Source organism: Ylistrum balloti, unplaced genomic scaffold, assembly GCF_031769215.1.
Source record: "Ylistrum balloti isolate Yb309-2 unplaced genomic scaffold, AGI_CSIRO_Ybal_v1 Utg370930, whole genome shotgun sequence".
Taxonomy (NCBI): domain Eukaryota; kingdom Metazoa; phylum Mollusca; class Bivalvia; order Pectinida; family Pectinidae; genus Ylistrum; species Ylistrum balloti.
The window spans coordinates 103,597-125,005 of record NW_026782526.1 but is presented as its reverse complement, the minus strand read 5'-3'; the positions used below and the strand labels follow the sequence as shown (position 1 = coordinate 125,005).

General features: G+C 34.2%; 1 protein-coding gene across 1 annotated transcript in view; it reads right to left on the bottom strand.

Annotated features, from left to right (window-relative positions):
* Positions 1 to 21,409, bottom strand: part of LOC132559541 (uncharacterized) — a 68,815-nt gene that overhangs the window by 31,296 nt on the left and 16,110 nt on the right. Inside the window, 13 exon segments of the mRNA XM_060224169.1 lie at positions 587 to 672; positions 944 to 1,072; positions 1,312 to 1,446; positions 2,413 to 2,709; positions 2,914 to 2,923; positions 3,125 to 3,765; positions 4,378 to 4,462; positions 5,683 to 6,624; positions 6,866 to 6,917; positions 7,184 to 7,264; positions 8,970 to 9,029; positions 9,363 to 9,467; positions 20,016 to 20,134. Of these exon segments, the coding sequence (XP_060080152.1) occupies positions 587 to 672; positions 944 to 1,072; positions 1,312 to 1,446; positions 2,413 to 2,709; positions 2,914 to 2,923; positions 3,125 to 3,765; positions 4,378 to 4,462; positions 5,683 to 6,624; positions 6,866 to 6,917; positions 7,184 to 7,264; positions 8,970 to 9,029; positions 9,363 to 9,467; positions 20,016 to 20,134 (2,742 nt within the window).

Genomic DNA, 21,409 nt, shown 5'->3' with positions numbered 1-21,409 from the left:
ATGCAGTCGTCGGTTTCAAAACACTGTAAAACTGCAGCGGTTAAAACACAGTACAGAAGCATGGTAAAAGCGGACTTCCACAAAAAGCAGCCGAAATATATGTCTAACATATATATATTCACAAAAAGCGATAATCAGCAGAAGCAACGCGCGACACAACTAAACACAGCACGCAATTCTATACTACAAAGCAGATAAAACAAAAGTGAATATCCAAACGACAAAGTTAGGTAAGGCAGACGAAGCGTAATAGAAGCATTTTCATTTTCAACACACTCTTATGTCATTAGGTAATACCTTACGTCATGTCTTTTACGCAATACAACATTTGATAAAATTAGAATGTTTATTAATTCAAGTCAGTAAAATATGCAATAAAACAAAACGTAAATGTAAAAACATTATTGTTAAGCAAGAAATGTCTAAGACATGCCATATAAACTATGCTAATACAAACGGGAAATGTGTTTAGTTTGGGGGATAAGATTATGCATAAGAAAATTAGAAAGCAGATACATAATTCATGTAAATGATATTGATTATATTTGTGAAATAACTACTAGTTTACATTTCTTACCACTATCACTTTCGTCATCAGCATCATTGCCGTCCTTTCCTTTTCGTCTTCCTTTACCCCCCTTTTTATAATCCTCTGCCTTTCTTTTACCCTGCCTGAAAATATACAAGAATATTTCGAATGCAACTATTTTTGTTATTCCATGTTAGAATAGAAATAGGGGAAGGATATTATCTGAAAACATTGGCTCACAAAAGACAAAACTGAAATCATAACCTCACAAAAATAGTGAAAATATAAAGGGAAGAAAATCTGAGAAAGTTAAAAAAAAAAACAGAAATTTAGGACTGGATATATTTAATTAGTGGATATCACATATTCAGACGTCCATATTTGTTATTGTTGTTCTTAATCAACGCCTCTTACTTGATGAGGTCACTAATACGGGCAGGTTCGCCGTCAGATCCGATCGTCCAATCAGACGACGGGCTAATCAGACCCTTCTCTCTCAACTCCTGGAGTTTCTTCCTTTTCTTTTCCTGCTCCACTTTCGCTCTACACAATACCAAGTTGGATACATATCATAAAACGTTGTTTTTTGTTTTTGTTTTTGTTTTTTTTAGGGGGTGGACATTTTTGTTTTTGGGGTTTTATGTGTGTGAAAAGTTTTACATTCATTTGATAGAGAAAAGCAACAAAAGACAAAAATTAACTGAAATTATAAGCGGCAAAAAAGGGGTCTTATAACCAAAATGAATGTGTATTTTAGTTTTCATTTCATTTAATGTTCCTACTTTTCCGCCTTCCTCAATGGCTCGCCTGTGTCGGAGTCAATTGTCCAATCAGAGGATGGACTGATGAGGCCTTTCTCCCTCAGTTCTTGAAGTCTTTTAGCCTTCATTTTCTCCTTGGCCTTAGCTTTTTTATATCTGTTATACGTAATAACAACTAATTAGTGATGAATGCCTATCTATTTTCTATTTATGGTGGAAATATTTCATATTTGTTACTTTACCATAATTTTTATCTTTGGCTTTAGTTGACATTCTTTAAGTTCGAAATGATATCAGCTATATAAGGCTGTCATTCCAAATTATTGGAGAAAAATATTTTGATGCCTTATCGAAAGACACATTCAAAAGATACTGAAATGATAAACAAAATAAACAGCAGAAGAAATTGAAATATATGTTTAAAGCATCAGTTAATTGATATGAATATTCATGTATAATCAAAACACAGGTTAAAAAGCATCAATCTTTATCACTTGGATGAAGAAACAAAACAAAACAAAAAACAAAAACCAAAAAATTAAAAAACGCAATAATGGAAATAAAAGATATTATTTCAGTTCGTTCCACAATTATATAAATTTCATAACGACCCAAGAAATTTTAGAAAGCGTAAGTGTCGCATCCAATCCCTTATAAGTACCATTATAATACTTTTTGATATAAATGAAAATCATAAGCAGCAGAGGTTGTTATATATTTTAAGGTAATTAGCGACCCTTAGAATAGTTTTCGTTCAACTAAAAGGTCTAAGTGAGTGAAGCACTTCGTCAACTGCAGAAGTGACCTACAGTGTAACTGACTTACGAAGATAAGCAAGTGAGTTGTTATTGACTAAAGCCTCTGAGTAACTGCAAAGCAGACATTAAAAGAGTCAGTCAGTGAATTTGATGTATGCGTAATTATTTATGTTTTTGTTGTGTAATGAAGAATAAAAGTTGAAAGTATGTGAAATTCAGCCAAGTAAATAGTGTTAGTGAAGCATGCATCCGCAGAGTGTTAAAAGCCTTCACATGTCCATCCACCACGTCTATATGATGCGTCGGCAGTGAGTTAAAAGCACTTTTGATAATCCATGTGAGTAAGAGAAAATATCAAATTTACTCTTGGTGTTTGGCAACCATTTCGTCGTATTTGTCCCCGTATTTCTCCCTTCTCCTCTTTTCTCTGGCTGCTGCTCTTTCAGCTTTGGCTTTAAAGTAGGCTACCTTCTCCTCCTCTGTCATATTTTCCAGATCTACATCATCGTCATCAGTCGTGCAGTCGCTAAAAACTGGGTCAAGCTTCTTTTTGCCTTTTCCCCCTTTTCCTCCTCCTTTTCCTCCTTTCCCTCCCCTGCCTGGTTTCTCCTTCTTTACCCTTATTTTACCTCCCTTGCCATCTGATACTGTTGTGTATACACTTTACGGAAGGAAAACATCAATTTTACATATCTAAACCATGGAACTATTTTTAAAAAATATTTCTTTTATTGTATCAAAATAGATATTTTATTTTACTTTTATATGATAATAATACAGCTTCATTATAGTAAAATATCCAATGCTTGAGTTTAAAACTTCAGTATTAAATCTTCTTTTATTTGAATTATTTATCATTTCTTACCTTTCATCGTCTGAAAATGCAACAAAAAGATAGATGTTAATTAAATTAATCAAGTGAAATACAAATTCGTTGTTATACAACAGTACAAATGTGATAAATAGTATAATCCGCAACTAAGCGGTCTAGCAATACATCTTAGCAAAACAGCTCTACTATTAAAAACGCTTTGTCAATATATCAGGCATAAAAACTATTCAAAGTTAAATCTTACCACTTGTATAACTCTCAGATGAACCATAACCGATGACATTGCCCTTTGCATCTCTGATTTTCTTCTTCCGTTTGCGCGTGCGTGTGCCACCGGCACTGACTTCGCTCTCATAACTGTAGTCGCTGTCAGGCCCATGCTCCCTTCTCTTCTTCTTTTTCTTGTCGGCTAACCTACCTCCTTCCTTTCCACTGTCAGAACTATGATAAGACACACTACGACTGTATGTACCATCCCCTCGCCTCCGACGTCGCTTTACATGTCGCGTACCTCCTTCACTTACGACACTGTAGTAACTGTTAGCACTGTCAGGTCCATGTTTTCGTTCACGACGTCGTCGCCGTCTGCGGGCCTGTCCCTCTTCATCTTGAGAGCTGTGGTATGACGCACTATCGCTGTATGTTCCGTCCGCACGTTTACGCCTGCGCCTAACATGCCGTGTTCCACCAGCACTCACAACACTTTTATAACTGTATGCACTTCCATCACTGTCCGGATTACGACCTCCGGCTTTTCTTTTCCGTCTTTCTTCTGGTGTCTCATCGTCGGAATCAAAGCCATCTCCTTTAGCACCTTTGCCTTTCCTGCCCTTCTTGCCTTTCTGCATTGAAGCTATCCCGCTGTCTACGTCAGATTCAATTTTCCTATTTAAAGAAACAGCAGTAAATGTATTTCTATTCCATGTCAGAAAACCATGTTTCCAGGAGAAAAACCAGCCAGTACCTACCAGCTGCCCAAGGTAAGCTACAAACTCGCGACTCAAATATGAAGGTAAAGGTAGAAGGTAATACCGTGTGATATTATTTCTTTTACTTGTGATATTATGAACTAAAGTGGATCCACGGATTGAGGACATCACCTGCCGTGACGGTTATCGTCTTTATCGACATTCTGACATAACCGATATCATTTTAAGCGGAGAAAAGTGAATTGGAATATGTCACAAGGATTATCATTATCCCGATCTCCACTTCACATTTCGATTCTCCAATGACGATGTCAATCATCTGTCTAAACCGTAAAGATAGCCGCCATCTTTTGGCAAGTGTCAGAATTCATGAGCATATCAGGAACTGATCAAGGAAAATTATCCAATAAAATGCGTTACATTATCATATCTTCAGATGCCTGGCATTTAAAAAAAAAAAAAAAACTGACAAAAATTTTGAGTTTGTAATTTTCTCCCAATTAAATCAAACAGTTGATTTTTTTTCAGAATGATTTGTATGACTTTATCAACTGTTCAATCTACTTACTTTTTGTACTTTTTCCCTGTGAGAGGATCAACTACAATTTCATAAACCGCGCCATCTTTTCCAACAATCCTTTCGCCTACTTTTGCTGAAACATAGATTTCATAAAACATTTATTTCATGAAACATTTGATTTTTTTTTTTTTTTTTTTTTGGGGGGGGGGGGGGGGGGGGTTGGGGGGGGGGGGGGGGTGTGTGTTAAGGGTTTCTTCTGTATTTAAAGACAGAAAATTCTGAATATTCTGATTACCACGTGACTATTATTTGGTTCTTATACAGTAGAACTTTTCTCGTGAATATGATCTTGATATAAAAAAATCCTGGTTGACATCACCGCAATGTTGATAACGCCATTGCCTATACGGTTAAATAATGACCTATTCAAGGTACAACGTATTTGTACTGGTATTGATAAAGATATCCTTTTACATTTGGATTTTCGCGTAAATTTATTATCTAAGACGACAGAGTTCATTATTTTTTCCTGCTTTATTTTGGGAAGTCAAAGCCATCGTGTGGAGGTGGAAGTTCTTGAATACCCAGAATACGAAACAGGGATTGGGAATTCCTTTTTATTCTATTTGAACCGTGGCGTTTTATTTCAATAGTGTATAAGCCTAACGAGACTAAATGACACTTTTAAGAAGTCTACTTGTTAATATTTGGAGCCTGGACGGATTACGGCTAATATTCTATTGATAGTGTTATGTTAAGACATACTGGACATATTTTTCGATGGGAACACCTGATCAAAGTTTTCTTAACAATAACATATGTACAGGTAGTCTGGGACTAATTAATCAGACTAATCATAGATTCAAATGTCTTTTGGCAATCTAAATGTCAACGTTCCTATCTCCGTTAATCTCCGTTCAGCTCGAACGAACAATACACACAGACATTTTTGATAGGGTCATGAGAAAAAATGCAAAATGATACATTATATGCTATACCTCAATGAGGATACATTTGCATAAAATTACGTTATCATATTCTGATTCCATTTATATGTTTATTTCTAATTGATAACTACAGCATCTATTACAATACTGTATTTATCAATAACAAGGTTCTCACGCAACTAGATAGCTGATTAAATATATATATGCATTGTTTCAATGTAAATCTTGATCTGTTGCTGATTTTCAAGAATGTTTATACTCATACACTCCTTAAAACCTGCGTCACTTGTTAATTGTGAAATTTACTGACATTCTAGTATGATATAGAAAATTAAATTGGTGAAAAATACGTTGAAGAAAACTATACATAATAAACAACATTATCTTTAGGAACTGATGAAAATACCTTTCTGTATCATTTCATGATCTGATCCTCCGGAGTATACAGTTGAAGCCTTCTCCCAAGAGTCAATCACTTCTCCCTTTTCCAGTTGAATAAATTTCTTAAGGAACTCGGGATCTCCCCCAGCCTCCACGAACTGTTTGTACTCATCCTCTGTCAACATGACTACTTTCTCTATAAGACGACCACTCTTTGTCCTCACATATGTCTTCACTACTTTCATTGGTGTAGGATCTGCCTTTGTCCATCCTTCGATTGTACCTTCATCCTCGCCCATGTATTTTTTCAAAATGTCATTTGGATCTCCGCCGCCTTTCATCATTTTATCGTAATCATCAGCAGATACGTAAATTGTTTTTTCAATGATCCTTCCACTTTTTGTTCGAATTTTGGTTTTAATTGCTTTCATTGGTTCTGCGCTTTTCCAAGACTCTAACTGTTGGCCTTCTTCCAGTGTTATATACTTTTTCAGAATGTCGTCTGGGTTTTTACCTTCCTTGATCATCGCATCATAGTCTTCCTGAGAAATCATTATAGTCTTTTCTATAATTCTCCCACTTTTTGTCCTCACGTAGGTTTTGATGGTCTTCATGGCAGCTTCCTTCCAGCCTTCAATTACCTCACCATCCTTTGCATATTTCTTCAATAGTTCTTTCGCATCTACCTTGCCAGCCGTGATGGCGTCATAGTCCTCCTTAGACACATATACTAGTTTCTCCACGAGTCTGCCACTCTTTGTTCTCACCATTGTCTTAATCGCTTTTACTTCATCTTTGTCCCACGACTGCAGGCCTTTGGCTTCGTCTTTCGACAGGTATTTCTTTAATAATTCCTCCACATTTTTTCCCTCTTTAAACGCTTCATAATCCTCCTCAGACAGGAAAATGATTTTTTCTACAATTCGACCGCTCTTCGTACGTATATACGTCTTGATGGCCTTCATTTCTGGATATGAAAATAGATTATTATGTAATTGCTTTATTAAAATTGTAACACATCAAAATATGATATATTACATAATACCTAATTATGCATAAATGTTTATTCATGCCAGTTTTTGTTATATTTTTTTGTTTTGTGTTGATTTCGAATCAAACACAATGTGTACTATAAATCTGTATTATCATATTTTAAGGAATGCTATTGAAGACTATATTATTTAACTTCAGTAAGAAAAGATACTCACGCTTTTCTCTGATAGATTCAAGCCTCTGCTTCATGATGAGTTCCCTTTGACGCTAAAATTGGCAGAATACCAATTAATATCACTCTCAAATATGGCATTTTAATGTTCGTACTTCAATATTTCACGATATTTCAACTTAACTTGGATTAATAGTAATAGTTCATATATGGGTGTCATGTATTTATCTATGAAACAAGAAATATTTTATTCTGATATTCATTTTCATTAAGACAACATTTGAAAGTGAGATGTTTTCTTTTCACGCTTCTAAATACATGTGATATGTATTGATATCAATATAAAAAGTAACGTCTATACCTGTAATTCCAGTTCCTCCAATAGACATTTGACGTACCAGTAACCATGGCGATAACCTCCCCCTACACGGATATACTTGTGCTGAAATGATATATATATATATATATGATGAAGGTAGCAATAACACAGCATGAAATAGTGTTAAATTATTTGATTTTTTACACGAGGCTTGTAAGAGAAACAGACGAGTTTTTTTATTATAGTTACTGTTACGATGGCATGATATTACAGAAAGTTACACCTGCCATTTCTTGAGTTATTCCAAAATATGTATACTACATTGTTTAGCAATATACAACATGCACCATAATGGTGGATTATATATAATTCAATTGTATTTCATCAATGTTATGACGAAAAGACATGTGTATTGATGTTTATCACATTAGAAAATTTTGCACCTTACCTATTTATTTAAACACGTCAATTTACAATTATGAAACATAAATTCACAATTTATATTTTGGCATGCTAATCATTAGCTTGCGTGTATGTACACACCGCTAAACACCAGCCGTCATGCAATAAAGCGAGTGAATTGGGATCGATTTAAATCCCTTTTTAGATTTGTAAGAACTATTGCATATATAATGTCGAATTTCTTTTTTTTTTACTGTAACATGTGTAATATATCATGAATTTATCATTGCCAACAAGGTATTGATAGGTCTGTCCCTTATTAAATTTATTTCATTGCTTTCAAAATAGAACTCATCTTTTTTATGCAATTTGAATATCCCGTTTTATTCACATTCTGAATTTTACATAACAGAAAATATTGATTTTGGTATAGATTTAAACTCACATCACATCAAATAAAACCGATAGGAGTTTTCTTGTTGTGCAAATTTTATTAACAAGAAAAAATTTTTCAATAACACTAGTATAACTGTACATCTGCAGGTAAAATGTCATTTAAGTGTGATAGCCAGAAGGATTGTAATGTGTATTTATGTTATTCCTAACCATGCTTAAGTGGAATTTTCATATTTACTTAAACTTATTTTGGAGTGAAAGATAGTGCACGTGAATAAGTTTGGAAATTTAAATGTGTTGTTAATTACCTCTATGTTATGACATACATACATATGTACCGATAGAATACAACCCCGTTCATCATGGTCACTCTATTGCGTTTCAGATATTGTGGATTATTTAAAAAAAAATACTGATTGAAAAAGTAGGATTAGAACACGGCTTCAACGGATGTGTCTTTCTGAATTATGATTTCGTTTTTCAAATAATCTAACAGAACTGAAATGCTTATCTTGAAAAACAAATTCTATACTAAAGTTTTGATCACATTAATTTGGATCTAATGCTGATCCAATTTATAAGTTTTTAAGATGTTTTAACATCAGTTTTTGTATTCACAATATTGGTCTGTATATCATTAGTGCTTTTAAATCATCATCATCTGTAAGTAAAGTGTATGTCTTATGCATTCGATACACAAAATGATTCACTCTTTATAGTTCTTTGTAGTGACAACACACCCCATCCCCACCCCCACCCACCCCTTTTTCACTTTAGAGATAAAAATTACGCTTTAAGTGATAAAAAGAGCTATGACAATTAAATATTTTAAATTGTGATATATAAAGTGCATCGTGAAGCTCATTGAAGCTGGTGATAAAGTCTTTAACGATAGATTTTAGAAATATAAAACGTTTCCAGATGGTTGCGTTTAGACTGTTGTGCAATAAAAGCGAGTTACGTCTAATCATTACCTTTTCACCAAGCAATATAATCAGGAATATGCGAACGTGACAATAACAGAACTCACCGATTCACACTTTTTGTGTGGGACCTTTAGTAAACACTTCAGGCAGTCCTCGGTAGCTGTCTGGAAACAGATTTTTTTCCCTATTAAAATCTCAATCAATAAAACAAGCTACTAGTCAATGCTTTCACACGGCATAAGTTACCTATCAATTCAGGACTAATAACAGCTCGTAACCTTCGTTTATGCTTAAAAAAGTAGACTGGATTTATTGAAATCTGTAGAACTCTATATATGGAAGATTTTTGTGGCAAATGAAACGTATAACATCATGTGTGATTACTGAAAGAAAGTTAGGTAATGGTTGGAAGATTTTACGATGAGTCCAACAAATTTACATAAGATTACATATCAGGATAAATTCATTAGCAACGGATAATGACACGAAATACAAACCTTTGGTAAAAATGGTGAGTTCGCGCTGAGTCTCTGTCTCACGTCAGGGGTGCTCCTGTACTTAGCCGAATACCTGGATCTTACGTCATTCGCGACATGTGACGTCTGTAATTATATTACCAAAGATCACTATTAACTTATCGGATAGAAATAGCAACAAATTAGATTATCTTATTACGAAACAGTCGAATCTCCTTATCTCGAACTCGTATAACTCGAACGCTCCATTTAATTTGAACCATTTTCACTTAAATAGAGTACTCGAAGTTTTAATATGACCTACCGAGTTCGAGATAACGGGGTTCGACGGAATCTTCATAACAAGGTTAACATGTGTTTTGTTTTACTTTTTTCCTTGAATATCAATTTCGAAGAAACTGTTAAAAATTACCTTCCGTGACGATAGAATTGTTATCATTGTTTTAATGTTTTATGGTAATTTTTAGGATAGAATAATACAAATATATACATGGAAATGCCCAAATTGTTTGTGTGTTTTGACTTTGATCATTTATTGTGTCTTTAAAGCATCCTTATTGATATTATCCTATTGAAGTAATGCTAACTCTGTAATTATATGTAAAACAGAAGTCAAGAGAGCTAAACCTTTAACCTAATTCAAAATGCGAACATTACTTTCTTTCTCTCTTCTTTTATTCATATTTAACAGAATCTTCGAATTACACATGAATTACTCAATTAATCACTTTATTATGGATTTCAACACATTTACTGTTAAATATATCAACTGTATTTGACAGCAGACTGGAAGCTCTTGATTGATATCAACCAGTATAAATATGATCAAATTTCGACACTGGTACAAATTTTCACGATAGACATGAGGACTCTTTCATATGTTCATGACCAATATTCAAGTGTGCAGTTTAAACGAGAGACCAGTATATACAAATATTCTTGATTATAACTTTGTATTCAAATTAAATCAAAGCGTTCGGAAGCCATCAAATGACAATGTTCAAAAATTGGCAGCAAAACATATTGATTGAGGCTATGAAAAGAATTGTCGAGCACTGGTCTATTTAAATGTAAATCTACAGTTACCGATATGTCATGGGTGTTTATAGGCGATATGACTCCCTTTAAAATGTATGAGGTCAATATCTAGTCAGAGCGTAAACTAAAAATCATGTATCTGTTTACGCCGCAACCGTTCCTGTATTCATTGATTAAATGGTTGTTGTTGATGATAAGGGATCGAATATTATTTTAAAATGTTGATAACTGGCTACATCAATAGTATAACTCTAGGAATAAATGTCAAAGACTAAAGTCTTAGATACCAAATCCCTTTAAGATGCACCTGCATCCCGATACACAATCTCACAAGTAATTATATACCAGAACAAGGTGTGGCCATAGACTGTTTTCACTTGATAGCCTTGTGCCAACAATGGATTTTTTCATTCGAATTATTCCCTTTAAATATAGTTTTAATACATTTCTCTTTTTTTCTGTCTTATAGAGTTGTGGTATTTTACGTCCTCCATTAAGTTATTTACTCCTGTGGTGTCATGAGAAAGGAAGTGTCCTTGGTGACCAAGTGAATCGATATACATATATGTAAAGACACCATTACCTGTAAGACATTCAGGATCAAGAAACAAAAGGTAATCAGTATCATTCTTAAGAAATGACATCTATTTATAGTTTTTACTAGGTCGTTATATGTTGGCTCGTTGGTTCGGTATGAATTAATTACTTTGTAACATTCGACCGTTTATGATGACCAGTTTCATTTTTTACCGGGACTTGATGAATATTTCTTTCTAAAAATCTCACCGAGTTTATGTATTGACGATGAAATCTCACCGACAATTAAAATAATTATTATCTGTTTTGTCAACCATCATATCGGTAAGATTGATCACCACCTCAAAAGATTTGGAAAATATCAACATACAAATTATACAAGAAAAGCCAGATCTCAGATCATATCGGCTGTCTTTGATAGAACCATAAATACTTAACGTGCTCAAGATAAACACTTGCCGATCTGTTTCCTAGAATATCCATTGCCGTGAGAGACAAATGCACCTTGTCACGAAAACCCCATGTAGGCGCTGATTTTGGTAACGATGTGATTGGGAAAAGATCGTCCATAAGCGAATCTGGGGTTCGACTTCCCCGCCTTATACATGGCAAATCTCCTTGTTGTTTTCTCAAATGTACACGTACTTCCATATCGGTGATCAAGTTAACATCCTCTGACAAGAATCACTTATGACAACCATTGGACCAAGCAATTGGCGTTACACTGCCATTAACTTCTTCAAAGAACTCTGCGTAGATCATTCCTAAAAATCTGTTAAAACCTCTTTTCCTAGTAGCTGAATAAACATGGTCCTTCTGTGATCACAAACTCTATTTCTTGGTCCTCTGTCACCAAAAACATTAACATGCGGACCATCATCACAGCAATATGGCGTACGAGTGTCACCGCCTTCTGTGTTTATTGCGATCTGAAATCCAATCTCTGCTACTGTATTTCGCTTCTAATTATTCGTTAAACCTAGTTGAATAGACTGAAATACATCTTAACGCGGGTCATTGTACGCGACAAATCAACGGTATATTCGTGTCGGACTCCATATAGCACTCTCTGAAATACTGACTGTTAAAGGGATAAAGCCGCTAGGATTTTGTCGTTAGGTAATTGAGCGTTAAACATTGTTAATATGGTTATGTCAATATGGACACACAATTCAAACGCTTTACAGAAATGATTGATCATTTGTGATTTAACATCAGCTCTGACAATGAGGAAAAAGGCCTGGACATTCGGCTCTCTCTTCCCAAGTACTCGATAGCATTGTTGTATTTGTTACCACCTTCTTCTTATCCCCGTTCGAATCACTGAGTAGATAGGTAGAGAAGAAAGGGAGGGGGTAGCTGTTTGCTTGTCCTTCTTAGTGTTTTATCATGGCATTAAAGGGAAAGGAGACTTCAAAGTGAGTTCAAACTTCTCTATTGCGCACGGAAAAAAATAATTCGACTACTTTAATTGATTTTTTTTTACATTCTTTTTCGTAACATTGTTTTTATTTCCTCCTATCATTTTCCTGTTATTAACTGACTTTGCACAAGATGACATGATGAATAATGACTTTTTTATGGACACAAAGGTTGTTGTATTGAAAATAACATTGAATGAATACTCCTTTGATAAACAGACACATTACAAAGCTTCGTCTATAACTCCAACCATTAATTAAAGTTATAAAATAGATATTGGCCAATGGTCTCTTGATAAGTTGTTTTCGATAAAAACTTAATTATCATAAAACATATCTTTGAAGAAAATCATGTAAATTAGCAATGTGCTTTTTTCTTTACACAAGGTCAACTCTATAAACTGGAAGCCTACATACACGCGTTTGCTATAAATTTCCGATTTCTTTGTGGGATAGGAAGCTGGATGTGTTTGATGCTCGTTAGTTTGCCTGTTGGTTCCGTTGTACGATAGGAAGCTGGATGTGTTTGATGCTCGTTAGTTTGCCTGTTGGTTCCGTTGTTGTATATCTTGTTCCTATTTGGTAATGTGACATACCTTGCTTGAATTGACCACGGTTTAAAAGGCGGGTGTCACCGATAAAACGGAAGACGTTCTAGAACACCTGGTTTTATTCACAGCGTCCTTTTTAGAAGCTTTCGTGCATTGCCTGTATTGTTCACATTTTGCCAGTGTTTCATTGAATCTGAGTTTGAATAATGATTCTGTTTACACATTGGCATTTTCTCGTTGCTTTTCTTCAACGTAACCTAATGTTGAGATTTGTAGGACGACAACATTAAACCATAATATATCGTACTAACGAGAAGACAACAGATGATATCAAGATCCTTAAATGACACATAATAATGATCAACAACATCTCAGGTTTCGAACGTGATACCTAGCGACACGGTAAACCAAACCACGTAACTTATAGATAGGTAAAGGCAGCTGTAGAAGAAACTCGTTTCAACTTTCAATTTGAAACAATTGAACAGGAACTAATGACATTATATTATAAATAATCAGATGATAAAATTATATCTCGGTTTTAGATATAATAGTTCGTGGAACATTGTATGAAAATTATACTATAAACTCCAACAAAAATCAACATAACAGTTTAAAAGTCTATCATTGAATGGCAGTTACCTTATAGCCGCCTTGAGTCGTTTATTAGAAATGATATAAGTGCTTTCTGATATCATTCTGATCAATACATGATACAATTTCTTAAATTTCCTATTCAAATCTGACTTTAGGGCTTATTAAGTATGATTTAATGTGGCTGGTCCTTTCACAGATGTATATTTGATATTATGATCACCAGTGAACACCAGTGTTGTACACACAGAGGACTTTGGTGCGTGTACAATGGGTACGATTAGGTTATTATATGATATACTTGGACAGTCGTTTAAGTCTTCGACCTAGAGTTGTTACGTACAAGTATCTTGAATGATAGCAACGCTAAAACCAGGACTAGAGTCTCTACTGCTCTTAAAATCTACATTGTCACACTACAAATAAGGTGTAAACTTCATATGTTTGTGAAATGCTAAAGTAACACTTATCTCTGCGAGGACATGTTTTTTCGTAATGAAGCCAAGCGGAAAGTACAAACATTTACAATAGACAATACTACGAGGAACATCTTTAAGCGACACTTTAGCCATATCAAATAAACAGGGCGATATAATTCCATTTCAAATATAAGACCTTTTATAATAATAAATACATAATAATAAATAAAGTTAAAAATCAGGCATGTTGATGGTCGAACCCATGTACATATAGACCTACATAGTAAAGTTATAAATATATTATTTTGACTTATACAACTTCTAAAAATATGCGGACAGAGTAAAATTTGATATCTTTATTTGTATTGATAAAATGGTATGTATTGTGTTTGTGACTCAATACCAATTCACATGTAAAGTAAGGCTAGGTTAGGCTTTATTTCAAAAGAGTATAAACTTTTTTTACTTATTCTTCGACGTTACATGTTCAAAATGGATACATTCTTACGTTTATGCTCAGCGTAGGCCTATCTATACGGGAATCAGAATTCGTGTTAGGACGATCAGTATGTGTCACCACGTGTCTTCTAATTAAAGCCAGACACACCTGTCGATAAACCCATTAAAACCAACCACACTAGTTTTCTCTCTAAGGTAGTAATACTGATGTGTATAAAGTTGTAATTGAATATTTTTTAAATCGATTAAAAAAACCTTTTTTACCTGAAATTTGATAGCAAAGGAATGTATCCTGGTTCAATTGGATGATATAATCTTATGTGTAAAATGTATTTTAAAATGAGATATCATGGTGATTATTAACAATATATTGTTTCTGTCGATTATTTAAATGTCAGTGTTTGGCTACCAGTGAATTTTTTTTTTTTAGAAAATTTACATTACCTTTAAAAGAAATATCATTATGATTAATCATAGTGATGACTTACAATTACTACCAGATTAAGTATCATGTTCACCGAATTCTATTAAGACAGACAACTGAATATTACGAAAATGTGAATACAAGTCGTATAAAACTGGATGTATACAGATACATCCTCATACAAATACTATAATGAATACATGCACACCACCTTTAAATGTAAACAAATATCGTGTATGTATTACACAGGTATGCGCATGTCCACAATGTACATGTTCGTAAATGTAGGCTAATTACCTGATAAATGCAGTTCGGTATCTGCAAACAGCCTGTATATCTGGTAATTACATAAGGGCATCTGTAGACAATATCTTTACCTGGCAATATATCATATATACGTAGGCAGTCTGTATACCTATTTATAAAGGTATGCACATATAAGCGTATATCTGCAGGAAGTCTGTATACCTGGTAATTACAGTTGTGTAGCTGTAGACAGTCTGTATACCTGGTAATTACAGTTGTGTAGCTGTAGACAGTCTGTATACCTGGTATTTACAGTTGTATGCTGTAGACAGTCTGTATACCTGGTAATTACAGTTGTGTAGCTGTAGACAGTCTGTTTACCTGGTAATTACAGGTGTTTAGATGTAAACAGTCTGTATACCTAATAATTACAGTTGTGTAGCTGTAAACAGTCTGTATACCGGGTAATTACAGGTGTTTAGATGTAAACAGTCTGTATACCTAATAATTACAGTTGTGTAGCTGTAAACAGTCTGTATACATGGTAATTACAGGTGTTTAGATGTAAACAGTCTGTATACCTGGTAATTACAGGTGTTTAGATGTAGACAGTCTGTATACCTGGTAATTACAATTGTGTAGTTGTAGACAGTCTGTATACCTGGTAATTACAGTTGTGTAGCTGTAGACAGTCTGTATACCTGGTAATTACAATTGTGTAGTTGTAGACAGTCTGTATACCTGGTAATTACAGTTATGTAGCTGTAGACAGTCTGTATACCTGGTAATTACAGTTGTGTAGCTGTAGACAGTCTGTATACATGGTAATTACAATTGTGTAGCTGTAGACAGTCTGTATACCTGGTAATTACAGTTGTGTAGCTGTAGACAGTCTGTATACATGGTAATTACAGGTGTTTAGATGTAAACAGTCTGTATACCTGGAAATTACAGTTGTGTAGCTGTAGACAGTCTGTATACATGGTAATTACAATTGTGTAGCTGTAGACAGTCTGTATACATGGTAATTACAGTTGTGTAGCTGTAGACAGTCTGTATACATGGTAATTACAGGTGTTTAGATGTAAACAGTCTGTATACCTGGAAATTACAGTTGTGTAGCTGAAGACAGTCTGTATACCTGGTAATTACAGTTGTGTAGCTGTAGACAGTCTGTATACCTGGTAATGAAAATTCTACACTGTAGAGAGTTTGTATACCTGGTAATTACAGTTGTGTAGCTGTAGACAGTCTGTATACCTGGTAATTACAATTGTGTAGCTGTAGACAGTCTGTATACCTGGTAATTACAGTTGTATGCTGTAGACAGTCTGTATACCTGGTAATTACAATTGTGTAGCTGTAGACAGTCTGTATACCTGGTAATTACAGTTGTGTAGCTGTAGACAGTCTGTATACCTGGTAATTACAGTTCTACACTGTAGACAGTCTGTATACCTGGTAATTAAAGTTCTACACTGTAGACAGTCTGTATACCGGGTAATTAGAGGTGTTTAGATGCAAATAGTCTGTATACCGGGTAATTACAGGTGTTTAGATGTAGACAGTCTGTATACCTGGTAATTACAATTGTATGCTGTAGACAGTCTGTATACCTGGTAATTACAGTTGTGTAGCTGTAGACAGTCTGTATACCTGGTAATTACAGTTGTGTAGCTGTAAACAGTCTGTATACCGGGTAATTACAGTTGTGTAGCTGTAGACAGTCTGTATACCTGGTAATTACAGTTGTGTAGCTGTAGACAGTCTGTATACCTGGTAATTACATGTGTGTAGCTGTAATCAGTCAGTATACCTGGTAATTAAGGTTTGTAGCTGTTAACATTCTGTATACAAGTACAGACTGGTGTTTACCTAAAAGCACACCTGCAATCTATCATTGTGCCTGTTTTGCATACTTGTTGAAATTCAGATTTTCCTTTGGAATGTGGTTTTAAAAAGGAAAGGTGCGAATGAAATTAAACACAAATTGATAGCAAAATGATCTGAACTTAAGTTATAGCCAACTTTATAGATAAAGTAAGCGTTCGATAAATCATTAAAAAATCACAGAAAACATTATACATGTCCAGACATTTTTAAAGGATAAACAAATAGAATACTTGTTCGACTTTTCTTGATACTTTATATTTTTCCTGATTGCTTTACGTTTTCTGTTGCCCGTTTTTAAAGTTGACAATCTTTTACGCCTGTCTTAAGAGTCATATATATTATTCAAGTAGCTCCTTCATGCCTAAATAACCTCAATACGCATTGATGGACATGCATTTCGCTATGACTAGCAGTCATTATAGTTAATGATTTTCTCAGTTCAATGGAAGCCCAGACTTTGGTAACAGGCACTAACTAACGTAATTGATCTACTCGCTTTGATCTTATATACCACAGATTCTTTAAGTATCACTTGGAGAACTGAGATCTTACTTTTTTGCTACATCTTGTATTCGTACATTTTGAACAAAAAATAGGAATCTAAAGATGAAAGACGACTGTCGGATTCTTTTTATAAGCTCTGCATAATATAACAATCAATATGCATATGCTAGATATTGATTTGTGAGTAAGTAAAAAATACTTTTATCCGTTTTCAACAAGTGCTACAGACAATTTAACCTGAACGAATAAAAAAACCGTCAGTGATCATTACGTAATTTTTATGATTTTTATGCAAAGCTTCAAATTTCACAAAATATCAACATTTATTACTGATGACATTGACAAATTAACACGAGAGTAAGCGATTGAGGAGAAAACGAATGAAAACCCTACACAGTTTGCCTAAATCTCAAATCTTTTTTAAGAATTTTTTTTTATTTTCAGAATTGATGGTACTTTATAAATAAAACTGGAACTTTTTTGACAACATGTAACGTTGAATAGTTTGCCGACACTTGAAACAGATCTTTATATCAGAATTCGTCAGGTAAAGACTTAAGGAAGTGTCCACATGCTTATGGTAGCATTCCTTCTCTATACAGCTGACGATTCGAGATAAGCCGAATCGATAACCAAACAGTCACTATGATATTTTGAATGTTAAAGACAACACGAGCTGGTTTAACGACCGTCGTCTGATTACATGGTTTCCAGTCAGAACATTAAGCACGATATTTGGGCAAACATTTGACTCAAAAAGGATAGATCACTAAAGTATCATTAAGGCGAAGTCGTTCTACTTCATATCTGTCAACTTTTACCGAGCATTTCTGCTAGGTGGATTTTTGTTTCCCTAGGTAGGCGACATAAGTGCATGTACAAAGATAACGAACATCGTGAAAGAAGAGTGGGTCAGATAGGACGAGTGGTTTGAGGAAGGTCATGTTTAACAGAAACAGAAAATCTTTTCTAAACAAATAAACTCTCCCGTAGAGATAGAACCCTTTGACTACACTTATCGATTAGTGTAGCTTTTTCTGGTAGGACTGGTTGTAGTTAACTTACCTCTGACCAAAAAATCTCAACATTCGTTTGAAAAACAAAATTAAAAATTCGAAAGATTTGAAATATCAGTTTTATTCGATTATTTAAAAATTTGTTAATCCACAAGTTGAAGAGTATTTGCGATTTAACGAACGATTTAATTGGTTTAAAACCGTCAATCAGCGGTTAAATATGTAAAGCATCAACTGCGAAGGAAATGGCTCGATAACGCTGGCATAACACGGATATATTTGATTGACAATTTTTTCAAAATCTCACTCATTATTACATAATGTCCAACGTTTTAAATCTGAAATCCTTAACTTATCTGTTGTATAATATGTTAATTTATAATTTTTTTCTATTTTTATATACATCTGAAGTATCGTGGTTATGGATACAATACAGAGGATGTCACACTTTGTTTACACGCGTATTTATGATTGATCTGTCTAAAGTGATGGCACGCAATGATACTTATCTCCACCGCTATACATAACAATATTTGTCTCGAGGAAGGGTTACTAAGTGTATTGTACCCGGCAGTGTTCACGGGAAAATCGAACACATACGACAAAAGATGGACGGAAAACATTACACATGGATTAGCTTCAAACAATAAATCGCTCAACATAATCGCGAGTGTCTAGTTTAAATCTATAACGATCCACTCCTGTCACTACCACTGTCATGTTCTGTTAGTAACGGTTTTAGAAATCGACCTTTATCACCCGTTCATAATCACACGGTGTGCTTGAAACACTGACACGAAATTTGTACTTCATAAAAAATATCAAGTCACGAAAATGATTTTAGTTTAAATATTAACAATCATAAGTAAATCACTGGTCATATAAAAATACATTAATCTTGGGTGCGATTTTATCAGTGACACTTGAGATTCAATGCTAATTTGAATATTTACAACATAAAGAGCAAAGACCGTTTTAAATGTCTTTCGAATTAGGACATGAATGGTATAAGGTTCAAAGTAGTGCACATTTGAGACTTAACCATTTAAGATCATTTTGTGTTTTTGTTAGGCTATGGTTCGACCCTGAAGTTGTCACTGAACGCTAATTAGTGCTATATTACAAGGTGTCTTCCTAAATTGTATCATACTGTGTTGATGATTGTACAGGCCAGTTATATATGCTAGCACTACCATCTCTACGTCTGTTAAAAATGGTTTAAATCAAACAACAATGTTCTAACGTTTACTATTTTACTGAATTACTAAATTAAGATTCGATATCAGCGAGTACATTTTTTAGAATTAATTTGATATTTCGTTATATCTCTTCTAGTTGTTCTACTGCCACAATCAGGACTGTTGTTATTTCTACATAAAGTTATCATGACGAATCATACGCGTTTTTAGGGTATTTTTAGAATAAACGTATGCTCAATGCAGTAATACCCACAGTACGGCTAAGTAAATTGTCAAATTTTCGTTGTAATCCTTTCTTCATCATGACACAGAATATTGCACACGTTACGTCATATACATAGTACATAAAACAATAGCAAAGTTTATTTAAAACCGAAGGAGAATAGAAGAATTAGAAACTTACCCTTCCTGGTCGTAAGGATGGAAATTTTGTTCCGGATCTGGACGTTCGATGGGTACTGGATCGTGACGGACTACGGAACAGGCAGTTGTCTGAAAAGGGCAGAAGAAATTGTTTCTTAGCTGGAAGTTTTTCATAATATATTTCTATATTAAATAACAAAAGTGACTGAGATACACCTATTTTATATAGGTGGTTGTCATAGGAGATCTCGGTCCGGAAGTGCCCAAGGATTTGAATGTAACTACATATTGTTAAATTGTTACAGAAAATGTATAATAAAATACCACCAGAACATGAATATTTGTCGTTACACATTTCTCCCTTGCTTCAGATCGTCCAAGGTGATTGTATTTGCCGCGGAAATGTACATAGTATATTCATCTTTACTTGAATCAGAACGTTTCTCAGATATTTGAAAGATATAACATAGATACCAATTTAACAGTATGAAATGAACAAAAGGACGATTCAAACATTTCAGTTAATTATAACTTTGTACTGCTATGAAAGCTTTGTAGATAAAACCATCGGATTGTTCAAGGTATACGTTTTCCTTTTGGTTGAATTCTGGTATTGCTTAAATTTAAAATATCACTGTACAAAAGACACACAAGTGAATAGCACCTATTAACACAGAGATACAGAACTCAGATGTTGTTAACTACATCATACAGCAGTTGTGTACTTCTAGGATTCGTTCGTGCTGCTAACGGCTTAAATTTTGAAATCTAGGAAGCGACTGAAGAAAATCCAAAGTGATCGACAGAAAGGTCAAAATCTAGACAGGAAGATACACTAACTGAACAATTAAATAAATTTCCTTTTTGCATGTATCAGATAATTTTAGAACAATATCAATTACATGTGTATATTTTTAACCTCGCCACTATTCGAATGAATTAAAGCGTGTCATGGAGGTTACGGTAAACCACGGGGACTAAAAGTCCACCAGCAGTGTCTACCACCTGCAATAGAAACTATATTTATTAATTACGTAAGTATAATAGCAGAGTGGTTTCCAACTTAAACTCACCAACAACAGCATTTATTTCCATTAATCCATTCAATACACATTTGTTAAGAACAATGAAATAACAGAATCTGATATCTGAATGTTTACTGAGACACAAACATTAAAAAGGCACTCGATATGGCAAATGAAGATATGTACTTTTCTGGACATAGGTTATACATATTTGACACTTGATTCTGTATAAATTCCGACAACATAATGAGGAAGGGTACATAGCACTAGGCGATTCTTTTGTTGTTTTTATGTATTTATATATTAATAATAACAAATTCTATGTTCAAATTGGATGGTATTTTGTTTATCTTTTGAAACAAAATAATTCGAAGCAAAA